Source organism: Embiotoca jacksoni, unplaced genomic scaffold, assembly GCF_022577435.1.
Source record: "Embiotoca jacksoni isolate LCO1_2020_lvr unplaced genomic scaffold, fEmbJac1.0.p SCAF_1, whole genome shotgun sequence".
Taxonomy (NCBI): Eukaryota; Metazoa; Chordata; class Actinopteri; family Embiotocidae; genus Embiotoca; species Embiotoca jacksoni.
Genome location: NW_027185229.1, coordinates 21501189 through 21521646, shown reverse-complemented (window position 1 = coordinate 21521646; position 20458 = coordinate 21501189). Strand labels below are relative to the sequence as shown.

The 20458-nt window shown below is 37.5% G+C and overlaps 1 protein-coding gene across 3 annotated transcripts in view; it reads left to right on the top strand.

Annotated features, from left to right (window-relative positions):
• Positions 1-19502, top strand: part of LOC138197018 (A-type voltage-gated potassium channel KCND3-like) — a 74315-nt gene extending 54813 nt beyond the window's left edge. For 2 of the 3 annotated variants that reach the window (XM_069147476.1, XM_069147484.1), the window contains exons 3-7: positions 1080-1242; positions 8743-8844; positions 12659-12751; positions 14742-15001; positions 16162-19502. In XM_069147476.1, coding sequence (XP_069003577.1) covers positions 1080-1242; positions 8743-8844; positions 12659-12751; positions 14742-15001; positions 16162-16402 — 859 coding nt within the window. In that variant the 3' untranslated portion in view covers positions 16403-19502. The remainder of the gene's footprint in view (positions 1-1079; positions 1243-8742; positions 8845-12658; positions 12752-14741; positions 15002-16161) is intronic. The other variant, XM_069147493.1, reaches the window with a different exon arrangement.
• Positions 19503-20458: the final 956 nt, after the last annotated feature.

Sequence of the window (20458 nt, the reverse complement as noted above, 5' to 3'; positions counted from 1 at the left end):
GGCCCTGGATTCCACCGGCATGGCTTTGTTATGCCCGGTCTGAGTCGTGTAAATAGAAGTGGCTCTAGCTCTGTGCCTCTTTTCACCTGTTACAGCAACCATTCGTCTGTGTAATCAAATTATCAGAGGCCCAAAGGAAGCAGAGAACACTAGGCATTAAAATGGGGAACAAAGAAAGGGAAACAGGCAAAGATTATAATGCTGCGACTGAAATCACATATTTTTCCATCCACTGTATGTAAAAGGTCTTCTAATTAATATTTTTACGTTAAATATGGATCACATTACTACGTGTCTATGAGGGTCACCTGTGATGATGAACCCACAGAGAACTAAAAGGGCAGTCGGAGAGTGCAGATCTCTGAAAATCTGTAGCTCCAACTACTTGTGGCGGAAGGAGGGTGTAATTAGAGTTTTGAGAAAGTACGACAAAGCCACTTTATGAATTTCACCTAAAGAATAAGTTTTGCCCCACACAGTATCAAGAACTCAGAAAGCACTCGTTATACTGATGCGCAGGAGACGTGGTTCCATTCTAAACAAATATTCTTCATTATGACAAAATTAATATTCAACACAGTGGTTCAATAAAATATAATTTTAAGCACTAACTACTAATAAAAGAGCCTTAACCTATACAATCATTGAAAGAGATGTTCAGGGCTGCGGCTTACCGGCTTACCAGTGGAGAGGTGGACCGTTAAAAGTGAGGATCCCAGAAAGAGGAGGCACCCCGATCACACGTGTGCACACAATCACACACACACGCAAACAGACGTGAGGGTTCAGGACACAACCACACAGCACACGAAGTGAGACACCAACACCGGGAGGCACCAACCCCACCACCTTAGGCCTTGCAGTTCGTAAAAAGACAGGGAACAGAATTAACAAGGCTCCATTTAACAGAAAGTAAGAACAGGAGAAAAGAAACTAGGCACACCGTCCAGCACACACCCGGCTGTTAAAAGATGAACTGCAGGTCTGCAACTTAATATAAACCACAAAATAAACTACACAAAGCAATATGAACTAACACTGCATTAATTAACACTTTGCTGAACTCGTCTTATCTCTAGGTATGGAGACATGGTACCAAAGACAATAGCTGGAAAAATCTTCGGCTCCATCTGCTCTCTGAGCGGCGTGCTGGTGATCGCTTTGCCCGTCCCCGTCATCGTCTCAAACTTCAGCCGCATCTACCACCAGAACCAGAGAGCAGACAAACGGCGTGCTCAGAAGGTAAAAGTTACTGTCTTTATCCATCCAATCTGCCCTGAAGGGACAGGCAAGGGTTATGTGTGGGTTAAATAACTGTTGGATATTACCTGACCATTAGGAGTGCACACTCTTGATTTTTAAAAGGCCGAAGTGCACCAGGATTATGAGGTGTTATCAAGTTAATGAGAATGCATGAGAGGATTAAGTGGTAACATTGGGTGGGTTGATAATAATCATTATACCTAAAAAAAACAAACAACCTTGGAAGCCTTTTTCTTATATTCAAAATCATTAAAATAATGCGAGAGGGTTAAAAGATTTTAGTTTATTTTTTATGATGAGGCATTTTGCAAACTTAAAAAGAGAGGTGATGGTGAAAGGGATTGACCCCAATTAAGAATTGTCCAACTACATTAAATCAGTCCTCCAATCGACTTAATCCCACAATTTTCAACACCATCACAAACACACAGGGAAGGGTAATGTTACCCTTCACATTAATTTAACATCCTTTCACACATGCTACCACACCCACTATCTTTCCCTTCCTCAGACACACTGTTCATATCCAAGTACCAAATGTTAGCCAGCCACTCGCTACAGTTCCCCAGTGGGCTTGACCTTTTTTCGGGGTGAGATAAGAGTGCCATTAAGTTAGAGAGGAGCTGCTGATAGCTATCAAGGAGGGAAAAGTCTGATTTGAATTGTTAAAAATCTAGTATGGATGGTTTTCTTTTTTCTGATTTGAATTTGTCCAAACACAATGGACTGTGCTCCCTTAGACTCTTATGCAGCCCAGTGTCCCTCTCATCAGGTTCTGTTCTGAGCGAAATATGTTTGACCAGTAAGCAGTCAAGTAGTGGGAGGAAAGAGCAGAAAAATTAATAAGCGTAGTGGTTTTGTGAAGTGGTGATCCCAGAGTTAAAATGTTAGTTTGGGGGATCAAACCACTTAACAACTTTAGTAAAAAGTAGTACTTGATGGTATTTCTAACATCTGTTTCAGGGAGAGGGGGGGGGGGGGGGGGGGATCTAGGCGAGTTTAGATGTTTAATGACACAATGCCATCAAGAAAAAAAACACAAATTTCTGCTAATTTTTACAAATGGTTTGGCACTAAACATAAAAGACCTCAGCTGCAGAATGTTTTACTACAACATAAATCATGAAGCTACTCCAATCAAATTATATTTCCCACTGATGAAGCAAGTGTCAGTAACCACTTTTTTTTATTATTTTAGGGACTTTTTTCTGTCCTATCTTAACACGTGGGAGATGAAAAGTTATCAAAGGAATTTGTTTTTTTCAACGAATCGTGTGCCCATGGCATGGCAGCCATTTTGAGTGTCTTGCCATGAAACTACAAGTTGCTATAAATTTTATGTACATATTCCAATCTTCCTCAAACATTACATCTTTGATAAAAGTCCTGGCCTGAAGACACCTGTATGGTAATATTCTGTCATAGTCATAGCGCCACCTGCTGGCAAAATGAAATACAATTTTTCATACTTTCAAAAAAGTCATGTCATCCAAAATATGAAAAAAAAGTCATACTATAGCATCGCGTCCAAATTATGAAAAATAAGTCATACTATAGCGTGTTGTCCGAAATATTTCAAAAAAGTCATACCATAGCATGTCGTCCAAAATATGAAAAATAAGTCATACAATAGCATGCTGTGGAAACATGACAAAAAAGTCACAATATGGCATGTCGTCCAAAGTATTTCAAAAAAGTCATACCAAAAGGCACACAACAGGCATGTCATCCGTAATATGACAACAAAGTCATACCATAGCATGTCGTCCGAAATATTTCAAAAAAGTCATACAATAGCATTCCTTCCAAATTCTGAAAAAAAAGTCATACTTTAGCAGGTTGTCCTAAATATGACAAAAGTCATACTATACCATGCCATCCAAAATATGTCAAAAAAAAGTCATACTATATATAGCATGTCGTCCAAAAGTGATAAAAAAAAAAGTGCATGTCATCCAAAATGTGAAAGTCATACTATAGAATGTTGTCCAAAAGTGATCAAAAAAGTCATACTATAGCATGTTGTCAAAAATGTGAAAAAAGTCACATTATGTCGTCCAAAATATGGAAAAAAAAAAAAAGTCATACTATAGCATGTCCAAAATGATTAAAAAAAAAAAAAAAAAAGTCATACTATAGCACATTGTCCAAAATATGGGGGAAAAAAAATGTCATACCAAATTGCATACCAAGCATGTTATCCAAAATGATAAAAACAAAATGATAAAAAAAAGTCATACTATAGCATGTCGTCCAAAATGTGGGAAAAAAAAGTCATACTATAGCACATCATCCAAAATATGATAAAAAAAAAAAAAGTCCTACCATAGCATGTCGTCCAAAAGTGATTAAAAAAAAAGTCATACTATAGCATGTCATCAAAATATGGAAAAAAAAGTCATACTATAGCACGTTGTTCGAAATATGACAAAAAAAGTCGTTCAAAATATGAAAATAAATCATATTCGTCCAAAATAGAAAAAACAAAAGTCATGACTCTTTTGTTGAATGACTTTTTTTTCATTTTTTGAGGTACGCTGGCTCCCCGACGTGCAGCATGCGAGGGCCCGCATATCACTGCTTGCCGTTTTAATTACAATTCACTTGGAAAGTCATTACTATAGGTGTTTTTTATCATTTCCAAGCATTTGCATTAATGGCACTTTACCTAAAAGGAAAAGTTGGCACAGATGTTTTGTACACATAATGAAATAAAGTAGAGATAGAAGATATCTGTACTTTTGGAACAAAGGGAGGCTGGACTTTGCAGCACATGCTACAATTCTTTAAGCAATGAAAAAAGTTACTTGCATTTGTGTTACAGTATGACGGGTTAAACACACACACACAGTACATTTTGTTCAACGGTTACACATAAATCCCCCTCTTTAGCCATATTGCGGTCTGTGTTTTTTCCTTTGGTTTGACTTTGAAAACAGAACAAGAAGAAAGAAAATAGGGAAACAAGGAGATCTGTTTTATATTAACCCTGCTTATCTGCTCCTACTCCCTTTATTACTGCATCTCTCCTGGCCTCACCTTCCTCTCTGGATCTCATTTGCCTTCATTCTTCTATCACAACACGCTGCTCCAGGTTCCCCTTACAATTATGTAGTGGTCATCAAGGGATTTGACTTCACAAAAAGGTCTTCCCATTTTCCCATTGTAGCTTCTCAGTCAGAAAATAGAAAGTCGAGAATTGAAATTGGATTTAATGACAGTCACTGCCAACTAACTACTGTAGTGTGTGTAGGGTACAGTGTCTCTCTTTCAGGTTCAATAACCCAGAGAACGTAATTAGTCCCAGAAACAACCCCTTTAATGATCCTAATTTCCTGACAAGTTGGAAAGAAATCTTGCAGAAGAAGATAGGTTTCTTTTTTTTTATTCCTGCACAAATCTGCATTGCAGCATGATCGCGTTAAGACTGCCAGTGAGTGTCGAGGTAGTAAGTGGACTGAGGTAACACCTGTAATGGGACAGCAAAGTCAAGTGGAGCCACACAGAGATGGCGGGTTGTTGAAAAGAAAAAGAAAAAAAGACCGAAGACTTGAGGGCAGAATAAGTCGATGGAAGAGGAGAGAAAAGAGGAAGGTCAGACGAGGGGGAAAAGAGAAAGAGAAAACACGAAGATGACAGTTAGAGAAAGCAAGGGAAAGTCTGAAAGAAAATGGTTTGATTAGTGCAAAAGGAAGAAGAAAAGAAAAAGGAAGAGGTGTCTATAAAGCAGAAGTTTCAAGGCTCAAGAGGTGAAAGCTTTTCTGCCATATTCCAGTAGTCTGACTGTCGGACTGTGGGTGGTAATGTTGAACCATGACTTGTACGGTCAATCAAGACCACAGATGAAGTAAAAATCACCAGAATCTATCATCACTGTGTTTAAGTCAGTGGTGAGGAGATCCAGGCCGAACAGACTGAAACTTGGGTGCAATTGGATGTAATTTACCTCAAAGAACTTCTCCAGCCGAGAAATACTTCTCCATCACCATTTAAATTTTAGAGATGAGTTTGATCTGAACTTTTTTACATATTTCTTTGGTTTTGAAAAGGCAAAATCATCTCTGTTCAGATTTAAGAATTCAATTTGAATTTTTACTGTTGTACAACACGTTCAACATGAGTTTTGTAAGACAACATCCTAGCTAATCAGCTCCATAAGCATTTGCAACCCAGTATACCGCCAAATTGTGTAATACAGCCATCAGGCCACTAGAGTGTCAGTATCACATTTCACCTACAGGCGTGATAAGTAAGAAGCCTCAGGTTTGGGCACCAAAAACCACATGATTAGGAAAAGATTGTGGTTTTGGTTGAAAGAGGCCTTTTAACAAAAGTAGATGTATGTCACATGAGCAACTTAACGTACGGTATGTAAGGTAAATACATAACGTTATGCAAGTTATTTATAATTAATCCATGTTGTCTTCTGCTTTTTGACAACTCAAACAAAAATCGTCCAGGTGAAAGTCCCATGCTTGTTTCTTCAAACTACCCCTATTCTTTGTACATCATCACATGATCTCCCTCTTTGACCCTGGTCTCACATGCATGTACTTTTCATGCCTAAGTGCGCCAAAATGTGGCTCTGACATGCTATCCTCTAGTGGACTGGCAGGTGTATTATGTTTTAGCATGATACTGGGTTGTGATTTATAGTAATTAACTGTTAAGTAATATTTTCATTGAGTGGACGGAGCAGGAACCAGAAAACTGTCTTTGGAGTTGAAACAAACTTTTAAATAAATTAATAAGATTTGGAGGTTATCAAAAGCAGACCGGCCTGGAAAGGGCCTCGCTTGCAGCTCAGCCAATGGCATATATGATGTTATTGTTGCATGAAAATAGACAGTGCAGAGCTCAGTTGGAAAATAAATCATTTTTACTGCAGGGAGACAAATATTGATCCATCTATGACACTTTCATCAACCATTTGGTATCTTGATTTTAAACCAGTTTGACTTAAAAATCTGTCTCAATACTCCAGATCGCCTTTGGACATGAACTGAGTGGGCCTTGGTCATACATCTGGATTTCAGAAAAAGAAGAGATTTCATCAGTTCAGAATGTGTTGAGAATAAAAGTCTCTTAGAGAACCTATTGAGCTCAGCTAAGCATCAGAGATGACACAATGCTCAGCAGAACATCAATGCAACTAACTGCAGAGCTCTTCCTTTTATAGAAAGATCAGAGTTAGTTATACTTCCATATTTTTTCCCTTTCTTGTGTCAAGTAGTGCTTTTGATCAATAAGAAAAGTAGACAGCACACAACAGCAAATTTCACTTCCAAATTCATTCACACTCTGAAGTTACAAAGAAAGAAGCAGTCAATGGTCTTTTTTCCTCCTTTTCACATACTGTACACATACATACACAACCTCTATCATGACATCTCGGTTTCCAGCATTTCTTACACCTTCACAGATATCTACAGTCTGACGGACAATTTTTGAAGTTTCCAAACTAATTCCATTACTTTTGATGCATGTCGGGGAAGCAGATATTGCTCTGTGTGTCTGCTGTTTCTGAAATGGGGGAAAGAGAGAGAAGCTGGACAAGGTTAAAGGAATCGCTAACCTTATGTGTCCACAAGGGGTTGAGGCCCTGGTATACAGACGTCCTGATGTCTTCTTTATTTTTAAGAAATTTCCAATACAATTGCTGTCTCATTCCCTTTCTGTTTCCTTTGTTTTGTTGCATCTATCTTTTAGAGTTACATTTTTTTTTACAACACAGAGGGAGACGTAAAAAGTTAATCACATGGCAGTTTTTTCGCTCATCCTTGAAAGAGTAAATTAAACTGATGAATGTTGGCAAACAAGCTTTGAAATCAAACTCATTTTACATTTAGCAGCCAGATGCATTGTTATAAACTCCTCAGTCTCTCATGGGCAGAATTGGCACTAACGCAATAAACCATACATTAGTGCCGTGTCTGAATCGCATCAGCAGTTGGGCCATGTTGCATATATATTTGTTCCTTGTTTCAGCGTAGTTCTTTTTATTTCATTTTTTTCCTGATAGTTTTTGGTGTTTATCTGATGGTTTATGTTTTAATCTGAATCTTCATATTTTAAAATGATCAATTTGAAATAGTTCGGACTGAGAACTTTGACAACTTGATACAAAAACTCACTTTCAAAGAAATATTCTTTATCCTTTTCTTGGATCCTCATTAGCTTGAGTTTATGGGTCTTCCGGGGTCCACATGAAATTCTGATAAAAACAAACATAAATTTTAAATAACACAGTATCAATGGACTGGAAGGAACAGAGAGAACATATCAAACATTCGAAAATATGTGGGCTGATTTCACAGATGAAAGAAAAAAATTCATTGAAAAAAAGAATTCAACATTTCTTTTGACATGTATCCAAACAATGTTGAATCAATGCAGTCTGTACTTTGTGGCCAAAAGTATGTGTACATCCCTTTCTCAATTAGGCCTGCATCTACTTAAACAATTATTTTAATAACTCTCTTCATTAACTTTTAATGTTTGTCTGTAAAATATCAGGAACATTTCAAAAGGTAGCCATCACAAAATTTTAAATCTCAATTTAATCTGCAGACATGTTGTTTTGTCTGACCAATAGTCAAAAATCCCTGTAATGATCAGCTCTCTATGATCTCCATCCATTCATTATCTATGCTTGCTTTGTCTTGTACAGTGTTTCAGGGGGGGCTGGTTTTGCAAAGGCAGTGTACATCCAAGACAGGTTGTCAGGGTTTCCTATGATGTAAAAGCAGCAAATCTTCACAGTAGGAAAGCTACAACAGTATTATTAATATTTGGCATAATTGCTTAGAAACTAAATTATCAAAATAATGACAGATAAATTTGTTGTTTTACCTTATACTCTTCTGTGTTTTTGGTCTATAACTGTTATTAGCGGGTTGATCTTAGTAACACAAAAGTGTGCTTCTAACTTTGTGTCAACATTTCAGGCAAGGCTTCCTATTTCAACATGGCGGTGCTCTTAAATACAAAGCCAAAAGAGATTATGGACATTTATGGAATATATTTTTTTGCCTGTACGGAGTTACGGCTTCAGCACCATTCAACACCATCTGGCAGAAACTGGAAAATAAGGCTTTATCCAACATCATTATAGCTTTGGTGGTTAAATGCGCCAAAACCACTGTAGGTATATAGCAACTTATTTATGCCCATGGACTTGAAATTAATTATACAACAAGCCCATATGCATGTACTTTGTGGCTGTTCACATACTATTGGTCATATACAGTAGTGAATGTTGGTGAGCAACCAGGCAGAATAATCTGTACAACAGTCATTTTCAAGAAAGAACATTTAAATTGTGGAGAAAAGAGAAGTACAGTAGTAGCTGTGAAGATTACTACAGAGCTTGGCTGATGAGTTGGCAGATTCTCACCATTAAATAAGGCATTAGTCATCTTCTGTGACTTCCCGCCTACCCTGTCTGATGCTATGACCCCTTCTTCTTCCCACGCCCAGAAAACCAGACTGGCCAGGATAAAAATAGCCAAGTCCGGCAGCGCCAACGCCTTCCTCCACAACAAACGCAACGGACTACTCAACGAACTGCTGGAGCTGACGGTGAGATTGACCTTTGACCCTCTCAGAGCTAAGAAGCACCTACACCAAGTGGGTGCAATGATTTCCAGGAAGTCGTTTCAGATGTGTTCATTAAAAATTATGTGCCATGCTAGCAGATTGTAATTTCAGTATGAGACATTAATCATATTGTTCCTTGTCAAACACCTCTTCATTAATTATTTCAGTTCACTGCAACTCAATTGCTTGGAAGCAACAACGTCACATCTGCGGTGCACACACACACACAAACACAATGACAACAATTACCACCATAATTGACCATCAGACAATTCAAGAGTAATTTAGAGGCCATAAAAGAGCAGCAGAAACTGGAGTCATTACATTCCTGTTGCTATACAGGACAAGGGTGGTAGCAGAGGTGTTATGCCAATAATCTCCTGTGCAAGTGTTATCAGTGCAATCACACAAAGTACTTTTATCTAGTTGCCTTTTAAGTCTCAGATTTGGTTTAATCCATGTCTGTGAAACCGGCGAGCTCAGACAACAGAGGTTGTTTTTAATTGAGTAGCTCATGGTGATAATTAAGTGGTCAGTGCATTGAAAAAAAAAACTGAAGCCAACTTCAAAACAGAGCTGTGCCACTGAACAATGAGACGGTAGAGATTAACTTTAGGATAGTTTTCAAGTTTGTACAGACCGAGGCTGTTTTTCCCTGCCTGTTTTTATGCGAGGCTAGGCTAATAAACTCCTGGCTCTAACTCGGACACGAGAATCTGTCTCTCCCCAGAAATATAAATAATAATGTTTTTTGAAATGTCAAGCAATTTCTCATTATTCTCCTGTAGATGTCCGCCACCAAACATCAATTTAAAAAAAACTCTGCCCTACTGCACTTTTGCTCTTCTCTTGTTTTACATATTTCTCACCACCATGGGAAAATGTGTTTGATAATGCATGAGCAAATTGCCTATATCCTTCCCAATCCATCAGTCTTGCCTTCAGTGACACACTCCTCTCCTTGCAGATGGTTACAGAAATCCACTTGGATCTAATCAAGTCCAGTGTGAAAGCTCATGGGTGTCTGGAAGTGGTTAGAATTATCATATAAATGCCATCTGTGAGTGCTGAGCGATCCCCATCCCTCTGTGTCTGTGATGAGGCTGCCGGAGTCCTAGCGCATCAAATTACAGTGCTGTCACCACTGACAGTCAGTCAGACAAAATGACTGGCTGTCTCACAGCATAGTAGAATTAGAAGTTCACTGCAGGTCCGTTTGCATTTTGGGGCTTTTTTTTTTAAAGTTTTTGACAGCCGTTAATTTTTTTTACCCAAATCACGGGCTTATTTTCATAGAAGGTGATTTATTGATAATCTCGTTAAGTATTATGATAATCTTGCATAAGAAGGCATTACATCTTTATCCCTTGTGATGCTGTTTACTTAATTTTCACTTTTTATATTTGACAGGATTTCTTCTGCGCCCTCATTGGTAATGTTTTTTTTTTCGCTTGGTTCCAGACATCTGAATTGCTTCCCAAATCTGATGTGGTTTTTTTTGGTTTTTTTGGTTTTTTTCAAATAATTCAAATTGGTCTGGTGTTCATGACAGATGTTTCCCTGGTTAGAAAAACAACTGAACTCATCAGATCGATGTCGAGAAGGAGAGAAAATGGAGACGTCCTGCTCCTGTGCCAGTGCTGGAAAAATAACGACACGCAAACTGTGACAAATAAATGTAGATGAGAGAATAAGAAGTGAAAAAGTTGAACAAAATGATTTTGTTTTCCTTCTTTTATTTTTTTTTGCAGCAACATGTTTTCAGAGTATAACAACTGACGTTAGGCAATATGATGATCTGTGTTAGAAAACTTTTCAATTACTTTACATTATTTAAGAAAATAATTACCTTCACTAATAGTATTATTTTACCATTTGAAAGTAAAGCTTCCACTCACACTTTGAATTGTTTGCATTCAGTTTGTGTAGAGGAATAACATGGAATAATAGGCGGACTCACATTTGTAAGGATTTAATGACACACAGCTCTCTAGAAGTCCTGACCTCACAGTAACGTTTATCCCAAACCAAGCTACTGTACCACATCCTGGACCCATCTCAACTAAATGCATACCAAAGTAATATTAACCATCATCCTCCACGTGAAACAGTGAGCAAAACAACTCCCAAAGAGCACTGAATTCAAATGTTTTTTGGAATTTAAATCTTTTACACTACTCTTTATAAATCGCTGACTCAGTTGAAGACTAAAGTGATATGGGATTTTAAAGTCATCATTTGGATAAGCGATGAAATTCCACAAATTACAGTCCTGCATGACATCTTCAGGAACTTGACATTTGGGTCGCAGATCCACTTTGAGAAAGATCTTGAAAATGCTAACTCCCCAGGTGAGTGGAGAAAAATTACATCATGCAGCTCTAAAGTAACAAGAAACAGGACCCATCTTGTGAAGTTGAAGATGATGTGACTCAAATGCTCAAAATCTTGGAGATTACATTGCCATGTAGGAACATGATATGGCACATGGATCCAGCTCGAGATGAACTTGTGTTTAACCTACTCAGTGAGCCAGAAATACACACTCTTGCCAGGTTAGTGAGTCTTTACTATAAAAAATAGATCATCAGAATTTACCTATAAACACCCATAATAATATATTTCTAAATTGTCTTACACTTACTTTGGCAGATTTGATCCACATTAAACCCCTCTCCGAAAAAAACAAATTTAGGACAAATTAAAGCGTTATTCTCCATTAGTTACGACACGTATTGAAATATCAACGTAGCTCAGTGGCTGTATATGTCACAGTACCTTTAAACCTTAACCTAGACTCAGTCTGTAGCTGTATAGTTTGTAAAAGTCTTCTCTCTTAGGAGGACAAATCCATGCATCAAGACATCAGAAAATGTGTTGTTCTCATACCCACATCACTGTATTGTTCATGTTCCTGGAATCTGAATGAGAGTCCTTGGGCTGGATCACCTCCTACGCAAATCTTCTGAGTAACAATACACGGTTTGGGGAGGGAATTAATTTGTTTTCAGTTTTCATGTTACTTGGCAATTGTGACAACTTTGAGACTAAGCTACATTGGAGGCTGAGCTTTGAAACCAAGCCCTGTTTGGAGAAATACCAACAAATGGTTCCATACTTTCTGTTTTTCTGCTTTCTGAAGCTTCAGATGTCAATAACTATTCAGCAGCCAGCATCAATAACACTCAGTGGTACCTACTTAGATAATTAAGTAAGAAAGCTGGCAGTAACACAGCTTTAGAATTTATATATTCTTTGTTCAATAAACTGAAACGGGAAGTTATTGTCCCTGCTTGCTTAGACAAGTAACCAACCCAAAGGGAATGACAGCACTGGTGACAGAAAAACTGCACAATAGAAAATAAATCATAAACAAACCACTTGCCAAGGCAGACCTAAGGCTGAGGGATCAATTCCCACCGAGCAGAAATGTGGTCTATTATGTAACTAATTGGCTAGTAAATGGTTTGAAAGCAAGCAGCAGGAGTTGTTGGCTACCTGCTCCTAATAAAAATGAGAGCGAAATCAGTAAGCATGAACCAAGATAGTTCAAAATGGACGACACGAAGCAGAACGAAAGCGTTGCATCACTGACTTTCATTACTGAAGACAAAGTTCATTTTCAGAGTCTTCAGTAAATATCAGTCATTTTAGCAGCAGACTATGCAGAGTGATCGATGTCCGAGGCCATGTACACCAGCAATGTCCTGAATAATTTGACACCTCAACCAATTGTCTGTGTGTGCATGCATGTATGCGTGTGCTTTTGTGTTGGGGTGTGTGTGTTGATACACAGGGAACAGAAGAGGATGAGCATAAGCTGACAAAATCCACCTCTCTGTTAGAGAGCCAACACCACCACCTACTGCACTGTCTAGAGAAAACCACTGTAAGTGCACATTTATCTCTTTTAACTTTAACCTCCTACATATGTATTTTTATACTCACAAATATTATTTTTTTGGTGAAAGGACATTGATTAAGTTGAAATTCACTGTTAAAAGACCATAATAAAAATGTTCACCACTCCTCAATGACTCGTGATGATGAACCTTTTTTGTTTGCAAAATGTCAGAAGCTTGTACTTGACTCACCCTGTAGATCCAAAATCTCAGCTGTGCCAAAAACTTCAACCGATTTCTGTGCCAAATTAAGCCTAAGTTTAGATGAACCACAGGTGAACTACAGATAAAGCAAACCAGGTGTCTGAGCTGCCCACAGCAGGTTTGTTATTTAGCGTGCTGTGAGAACGTGTTTCAGACGACCTATCAGCATGTACAGAACAGATGTCTCTGTCATGTTGAGCACATTTCTATAATGTTATTCAATTAGTCAGTCTGAATGAGTGATGTTGTCTGTATGATTATTGCAATTCTCATCCATGACAGTTATCTAATGATTAAATTCAACGATAATGAACTTGCTTTTATAAATGAATTACATTTAGTGGGAAACAGTACCCTGAGTCCATGCTGAGGGTTTTTTTTCCTCACTTTTGATAAAACATGTCTACTCACACTTGTGACAGTTAAATATCACCATAAGTTGCAGCATTGTACAACATTGTATATTTCTGTCAACTGTAAATCATAATGTTGCACATTCGCCCCTATGTTTCTTTTAGTTTATATGGAAAGAAGTGAAGTGAAATTAATTCTAAATTTACCACTTGTTACAGTGTTGCCCTAAAAAAACATACATGGTAAAACATTTGATTTATTTTTTTAAGTAACACATGATTTATGCATGGGTTCATTTATTTATTTATGAAAGTTGACAACCTTGAGCCGTTGTTAAAATCGAGTCTGTATTAAATTTATGTTAAGGGTGCCATATTTAAAAAATTATAATTTCCATTTCTGGTTGAATATAAAATATGTCTGGGTGCTGCATAAATACTATAAAAGTGTCCAAATGCTTAGTCCAGTGATAAATGCACACAGTCGGTATTTAGCAACTTTTTAAATAAGGTGTTTGGATTTCCATAAGTTTGTGATGTCATAAACTCACGCTCACGTCATATGTCCGCTCTCAGCACGGCCCACTGTCAAACCTCTGATGTGGAAGAAAACACTGAACAGTCATTCTGTCGCACAGCTAACAAGGTACAAGACTGAAGACAACCTGTGGTTGGCCAGGGTGTGTGTCAGTCAGAAAGGAGTCAGCCAATCAGAAGAGAGGGTCACTGATTTCAATTCACCTGAAAGACACAGACACAAAATAACCTGTTCTTCATAGAGCTCCAGAGAGAAGCTTATAAGACCAAATCTAAACCTATGTTGAAATAGTATTTGGCACCCAATACCACAAAAATATCTTCCTATTGATATCAAGACTGAAAATGAAACACTGGTAGAGTGTAAAATGTGGGGCCTTTAAATTTCAGCTGCAGTAGCCTCTTGATGAGTTTAGGTGATTTCTACAGTATACAGCAACTGAGCTCTGATTAAATCACAAGTGCAGTTTCAACTGCAGCATTTGAGGCCACACCAATGAGGTTTAAGTGATCAGGCCCAGACAACATGGGCTTAAACCTGATTAATGACAGTAACATCCCATACCATGTAGAAGAGAATGCCTAGTTTGCACACATTTAGAATATTTAAAGCTACTGTTGCAAAAAATGTTGGATGCAAAAAAACAAAGATTTGTTACACTGGATCTGTCAGCAGGTAGCCAATATAGTAAATGAGCCATGTGCATGATTTTGTGAATAATGTGTTGTATCATAATTTTATTCTTAGATACTTTGAATTATATTTGATTTAGAAATGGTATAGCACTCCAGGCATCAAGTCCCATGACTGTATTAACTTACTGTGTTTTCTTCTCTTCTCTGCTCTCCCTCTGTTTTTTCTGCAACCATCCTCTATCTTTAGTCTCATGAGTTTGTGGATGAGCAATTATACGAGCAGAACTGTTTAGAAACGCCGCTGCAGACCTATCCCTCACGCAGCCCCTCGATATCCAGCCATGACAGCCCTGTAGGCAGCTGTTGTGGCCGGAGTGGAAAGAAAAACACTCCTCTGCGCAACGCCAGCCTGCCACCGGCCCATCTCGTCCCAACACACCACGGCCCGCTGCAGGAGCTCAGTGCCATCCATATACATTGCGGTGACCCACTGTCGCACACCGCAAGGTGATACTCAACATCAGAAACACACAGACATGACAGCAGTGTCAGAGACTTGCTACTAGATTGTTCGGAAGAATGTTCCAAATTCAAAAATATATATTTTTTTTTTTATAGTTTGCAAGAGTTTGTTTACCCAAATTAAGAAAATTGTTACTCAATTTTTTTGGAGTGATGTCAGGCCATTAAGACTGTATGTGCAGAGATCTTGAGTTACATCTTAGGTATATGGCTCTAGGTAACAGTTCATGTTATGTCCTCCTACTTAGTATTTATCAGCAGTATGTAGACGTTTAAAAAAAAAATTCTGAACACACAATCAACAATTACAGCTCGCGTGGACTCCCATAAGTAAATAAAAACAATGTGTTCATTTGCAAATCTAAACATAAAAAAAAAATTCAAAAAAGATGATTAAATCCCCAAATTCTTTGCAATTTTAAGTTACAGAACATTATACTTAAATTATTGGTCTATTTTCAATTAAATATGGGTTTACATGATTTGCAAATCATCACATTCTGTTTTTATTTATATTGTACACAGAGTCAAAAAAAATTCTGGAACAGGGTTGTAATTTAGGACTACTAACTGGAAACAAAAAGGGCCTTACTTCTTTCTGCTCCTATAGCTTTAAAACTTAAAAATGAAGAAAGAGTTGTGGAGTTATCACGGGGGGTTAGTTGATCATTTGGAGGCAGTAGATGTCATGCTGGAAGTTTGTTTTAACTTAAAACAGATAAAAAGATACTACATGTATAGGGCTGCAATTAACTAATATTATCAGTAATGAATAATCTTCCACTAATTTTCAGAATTAGTTGTTGAATATTTGGTTTATAAAATGCTAAAAAATTCTCTGGAGTCTTCAAACCCCTTATTTTGAAATTTACAAAAAGATATTTAATTTACAGTTTTATAAAAAAAAAATTGAGAAAAGGTGAATTTCCTCACGGAAATTAGAGAAAGTTTTGCAGTTTTGCTTTTAAAAAAAAAAGATAACTAATTACAACTAATTATTTATCAAAATACCAGCCAATTAATTCTCTGTTGATTAACTAATCCATCCATCAATTACTTGATGTAGCTACAATCTGTATGCAGTTCATACATTGTACACAATCATACATGTCTCTCTCTCTCTTTCTCTCTCTCTCTTATAACAGCCGTTCAAACCTCAACCTAAAAACAGATGACAGCAGCAGGATCAACTGCAGGAGCGGCCGCATCACCACAGCGATCATCAGCCTCCCGACGCCCCCCGCTCTAACCCCTGATGGCGATGGTCTCCACGGACCCCCGCAGCGGAGGGCGCCGCCGCCGCCTCCAGGTCACCCAGCTACCCCGAGCATCCAGACCACAACTAGCTCAGCTGGCACCAACATCATCAAAGTCTCTGCTCTGTGACTCTCTGGCTGAACTCAGCAGGAGGAACGAAAAGAAGATGAGAAGGAGGAGGAGGAGGAGGAGGAAGGAGCAGCAGGTAACACACTGATGGGTGCAACGTGTCCCTTCTCACAGGGTCAACAAGAGGAGAGCTGTACTCCAGAGGAGTCACCAGTTACTGAGGTAGAGGAATGTAGATATGTGAACGGAGAATCACCCACTTGTCATGTTGTGTATGTACTGTAAATATGGAGAGAATTGCTGCATTTCTAATAGTTTCTAACTGCAGTAGAGATGTTTTACAGCGGGTACTGTGGAAAAGAGTGAAAGACATTGTGCAATTAGCATAAACATCAGCAGACGCTGTTGAAATGTCACAAATTTGCAGGGAAAGGGGTATTTGTCGATTATAAATATTAAAGAAAGACAAAGATGTTGACTATCTTTACTGGAATTTGATTGGTCTTGTTTGTGTTGTGTGTTGTTTGTCCAAGTATTTTGAGTAACAAAAAAAAGGAATCAAAACAGTTTTAGTTTTCTTTACAGCATCATTTGAAAAAGTCGCGGTACCCGATGCTGCTAATATCGTCGTTCTTTGTTAATTTCTTTGGACACTGTAAAGAGTATAGGATGCTCTTTTTTGGGGGGAAATGATATCTATTCATCATGTCATTTTCAGTTGCTTCATGTTTAAAGTTCTTACTGGTGACTGACAGCAGGCTGACACTCTTCATGGCTTTCATACTAAGGTCAAATGAAGCAATGGCCCTCAACCTGATGGCAAAAAAAAAAAGAAAAAATACATTGGGCTGACCGCAGGATTACTTTGAAGTGAAGGTGTGATATTTTGATCAAAGGAGGAGGCTGGAGTTGTTCCAGATGCATCTTATTGTCAACACGTCATCTAAAAAGACCAACAACACTTCCCCACTTCCTTCTTGAGGTACTTAGACACTAACTCATGTTACTCAAACTCAATGAATAAATATAAATATATATATTATATATATACCAATATAATGACTAAGTGGGCAAAGGCAAATAATACAACAGGTAAAACAATCTGGCAAATTCAGACAACACTTGTGCATTATTATAATGTCCAAAATCAAAGACTATATCTCGCCTAGTCATGATATGATAAAATATCGATATATTGCCCAGACCTATTATTTGGAACCATTCTTGCTGCAGATGAACATGTATAAAATACTAGTGATTGTGTACAGTAGCAGTACAGTGTACGTGGAATTGACTGACAAGAAATGACAATGTTCATGTTAACATGTCACCCAGCAAAAAAACTTTGCTCATTAATGTCTATGGCAAATTACACAGGAACAGGTTTGCTCAAGTAGGCAATACTACAAATATGGTTTGCAATCCAAAAATCCAGTAATGCAGGGTCAGTATCACGCATACCAATAATGATAGATGTTTGCTTTGGCATCAATATCGCCAGCACACATTCAATATTCAAAAAAGAAGGATTTAAAATAAAGGATTTCTTTTTTTATAAATTCATTAAGTGTGCTGAAGGTTGAGGCAACTGAAAATGATACTGTCTGTAATCATCACAGACATTTTAATTATTGAATACCAAGAAGGTTTAGCATTGTCTGTACAATTGCAGGAGCGGCGCAAATTCATCTTCAGATCAGCTTTCTCAACAGAATTTGAAACTTAAAGCTGCTTAAAACCTGATTATTTGTAGAAATTTAAAAAAAAGAAAATATCCAAAAGTAAAAAATAATTTTGGGGCATTCATTTACTCTTTTTTGCCTAGAATTGTTAGGTCATCTTCTCACCTTATTTATTTTTAATTTTTGAATAAAAAAGGGGAAAAACAAACCAGTCAACACATCAGTTAGCCTCAATGTCATCAGTCTTTTGTTGTGAAATCTTTCTGTTGTATAATTAATCTACTGGCATTTTCTTTGGCGCCCAAGTCTGTTGTACTATTTTGTGTCTTCCATCAAACTGCCACAGAGAAGTATGAAGAAATGTAAAAGTATTAAAAAAAAGAATAAGCCAGTTTAGAAGAACAATCCCAATGCAAGGTATACTTACCTCCTTTTTCAGAGATTTCAGTATTTTTCTTTTCACTGCACTTGTTTAACTAAAAGTGCTATAGATGAAATCATACCAGCTACTAAGCTGAAAACGCAGGGAAAAGCCAGTAAGTGACCCTTGAGGTAAGATTGTTTAGGTCAACAATAAATTGATGTGTAAGAATAAGCTATTAATAAGAAGACCAAATGTATACAACAACTGCAAATGAACTAAACTATGGTCTGGTTTCTGGCCTTATTCTTGCCTGAATAAATTATTCATGTACCTACCTGCTGCTCATTGGTTGGTAAATGCCTGTTGTTTGAAACAGTTTGTGGCTACTTGCCAAGTGTGCTATAGTTATCCGTATCAAATGAACAAAGTGTTTTTCCTTGTCTTTTGGTTTGTTTGTTTTGCTAATGTGGAAACTGATGATTTAACGTAATGTGTTTGTGAACCATGAAGAACTAAGTGAAGTTCTTTTTTTTTTGCTGTGTTTGGTATATCTTGCGTTGCATTTCCGTATTTTGTCATGTTTTAAAACCGAAGTTGAAGTTTTGTGCCAAAACCGTCACTTTTCCATCCTCTATACGAACAACACAGTAGAGGTACTCTTTATGCTGCTTTAGGAAAAACTTATAAACCCTTTAGATTTTTTTTCACGCCGTTATTGCTGAAAATATCGAGCGTCGGCTCAGTCATGTTGTTCATAACTTGGATCTTTGTTACCACTGAAACGGTAATTGTACAATAGGGTTTTCGCAACATCATAGACCCCCATTATGCTTCAACTGTTCTGTTTTTTTGGTTTTTTTAGAGAGAGCACCTCTCTGACACCAAAGTGACTAAGGTACGATGATACTTGTCATTATATGATGGACTTGATTTCAAAAGCATCGTTGGGTCACTTTTTTAAAAAGTCTTGGCATCGCTGTTTGTGTTGTTTCTTATCTTTTTATCCTTTTGAACTGAGCTTTTCTGTCTGTTTGCTGTGTATACAGTATTCTGTCAAGTTTGTTTGTTATAACAACTATGAAGTGTCAGATGAAAATTAAAATCTGCCACAACATTTAAGCTTCGTCTTTCTTCTCTCTCCTGTCGCAGTGGAGGAATATCTGCAGAGAAATCTGTATTCATTATCAGTTGTTTTTATTGTGGTTTTTATGACTCAACATTCTTCAAAGCTGATTTTCACTTTGGGAACTAAAGGTGCAACGCAAAAGGTAACTGTATAATTCACCTTTTCTTGAGTGTGGGGCAATACTGAACACATTTCCAATACACAATTATCAAAATATATTGTAACTATTGTTTTATATTAAACTATTTTAATATTTTAAATTGAGTTATTGAAAGATTAAAGATTCAAAGATTGTGTCCAAGTAATTGTATTGCATGTCAAGCGTACTGACACGCAAACAAACACCATCTTTTACTTTCCATTTTCTCTCTTTTCCACAGAACAATTTAATTGCTGAACTTTACAACCTCCTTTATTAACTTTTAATTGTTTTATGCAGGACACCCAACTGCAGAGAATACATTTAATTACACTCAATTACACTCGACATGACATTTGGTAACGTATAGACCACAACCCCAACTGTATTATTATCTTTCATATTAAATAATATCCAAACTTTGTCCATCAAAAGAGGCGCAGTCAGATGATTAATCTAGTCCTGTTATGTAAACCCAGAACCTCAATAGGCAGAGATGAAAAAGAAACATTAAGAAAAAAAAAAACAGTATCTGAATAATGTAACATGATGAGCTACACAAGGTCTGAGGCATTTGTGAAACACCTCTTTCATGTGTCTAACCAGGTGTTCTCACTGTCAGCTCACTCTTGGCCACATATGTCATCCCGACCATCATAATACCCATAATTAGAGGTTGTCTGGCTGACGTCGTCACAGAGAGGCACCAGATGACTCAAACACACTATGACTAACTCTGCTTGGAGGAAAACACCCACGTATCCAACTGCTTTACAAATCTGTTTCATTGCTGAGAGGAAACAAC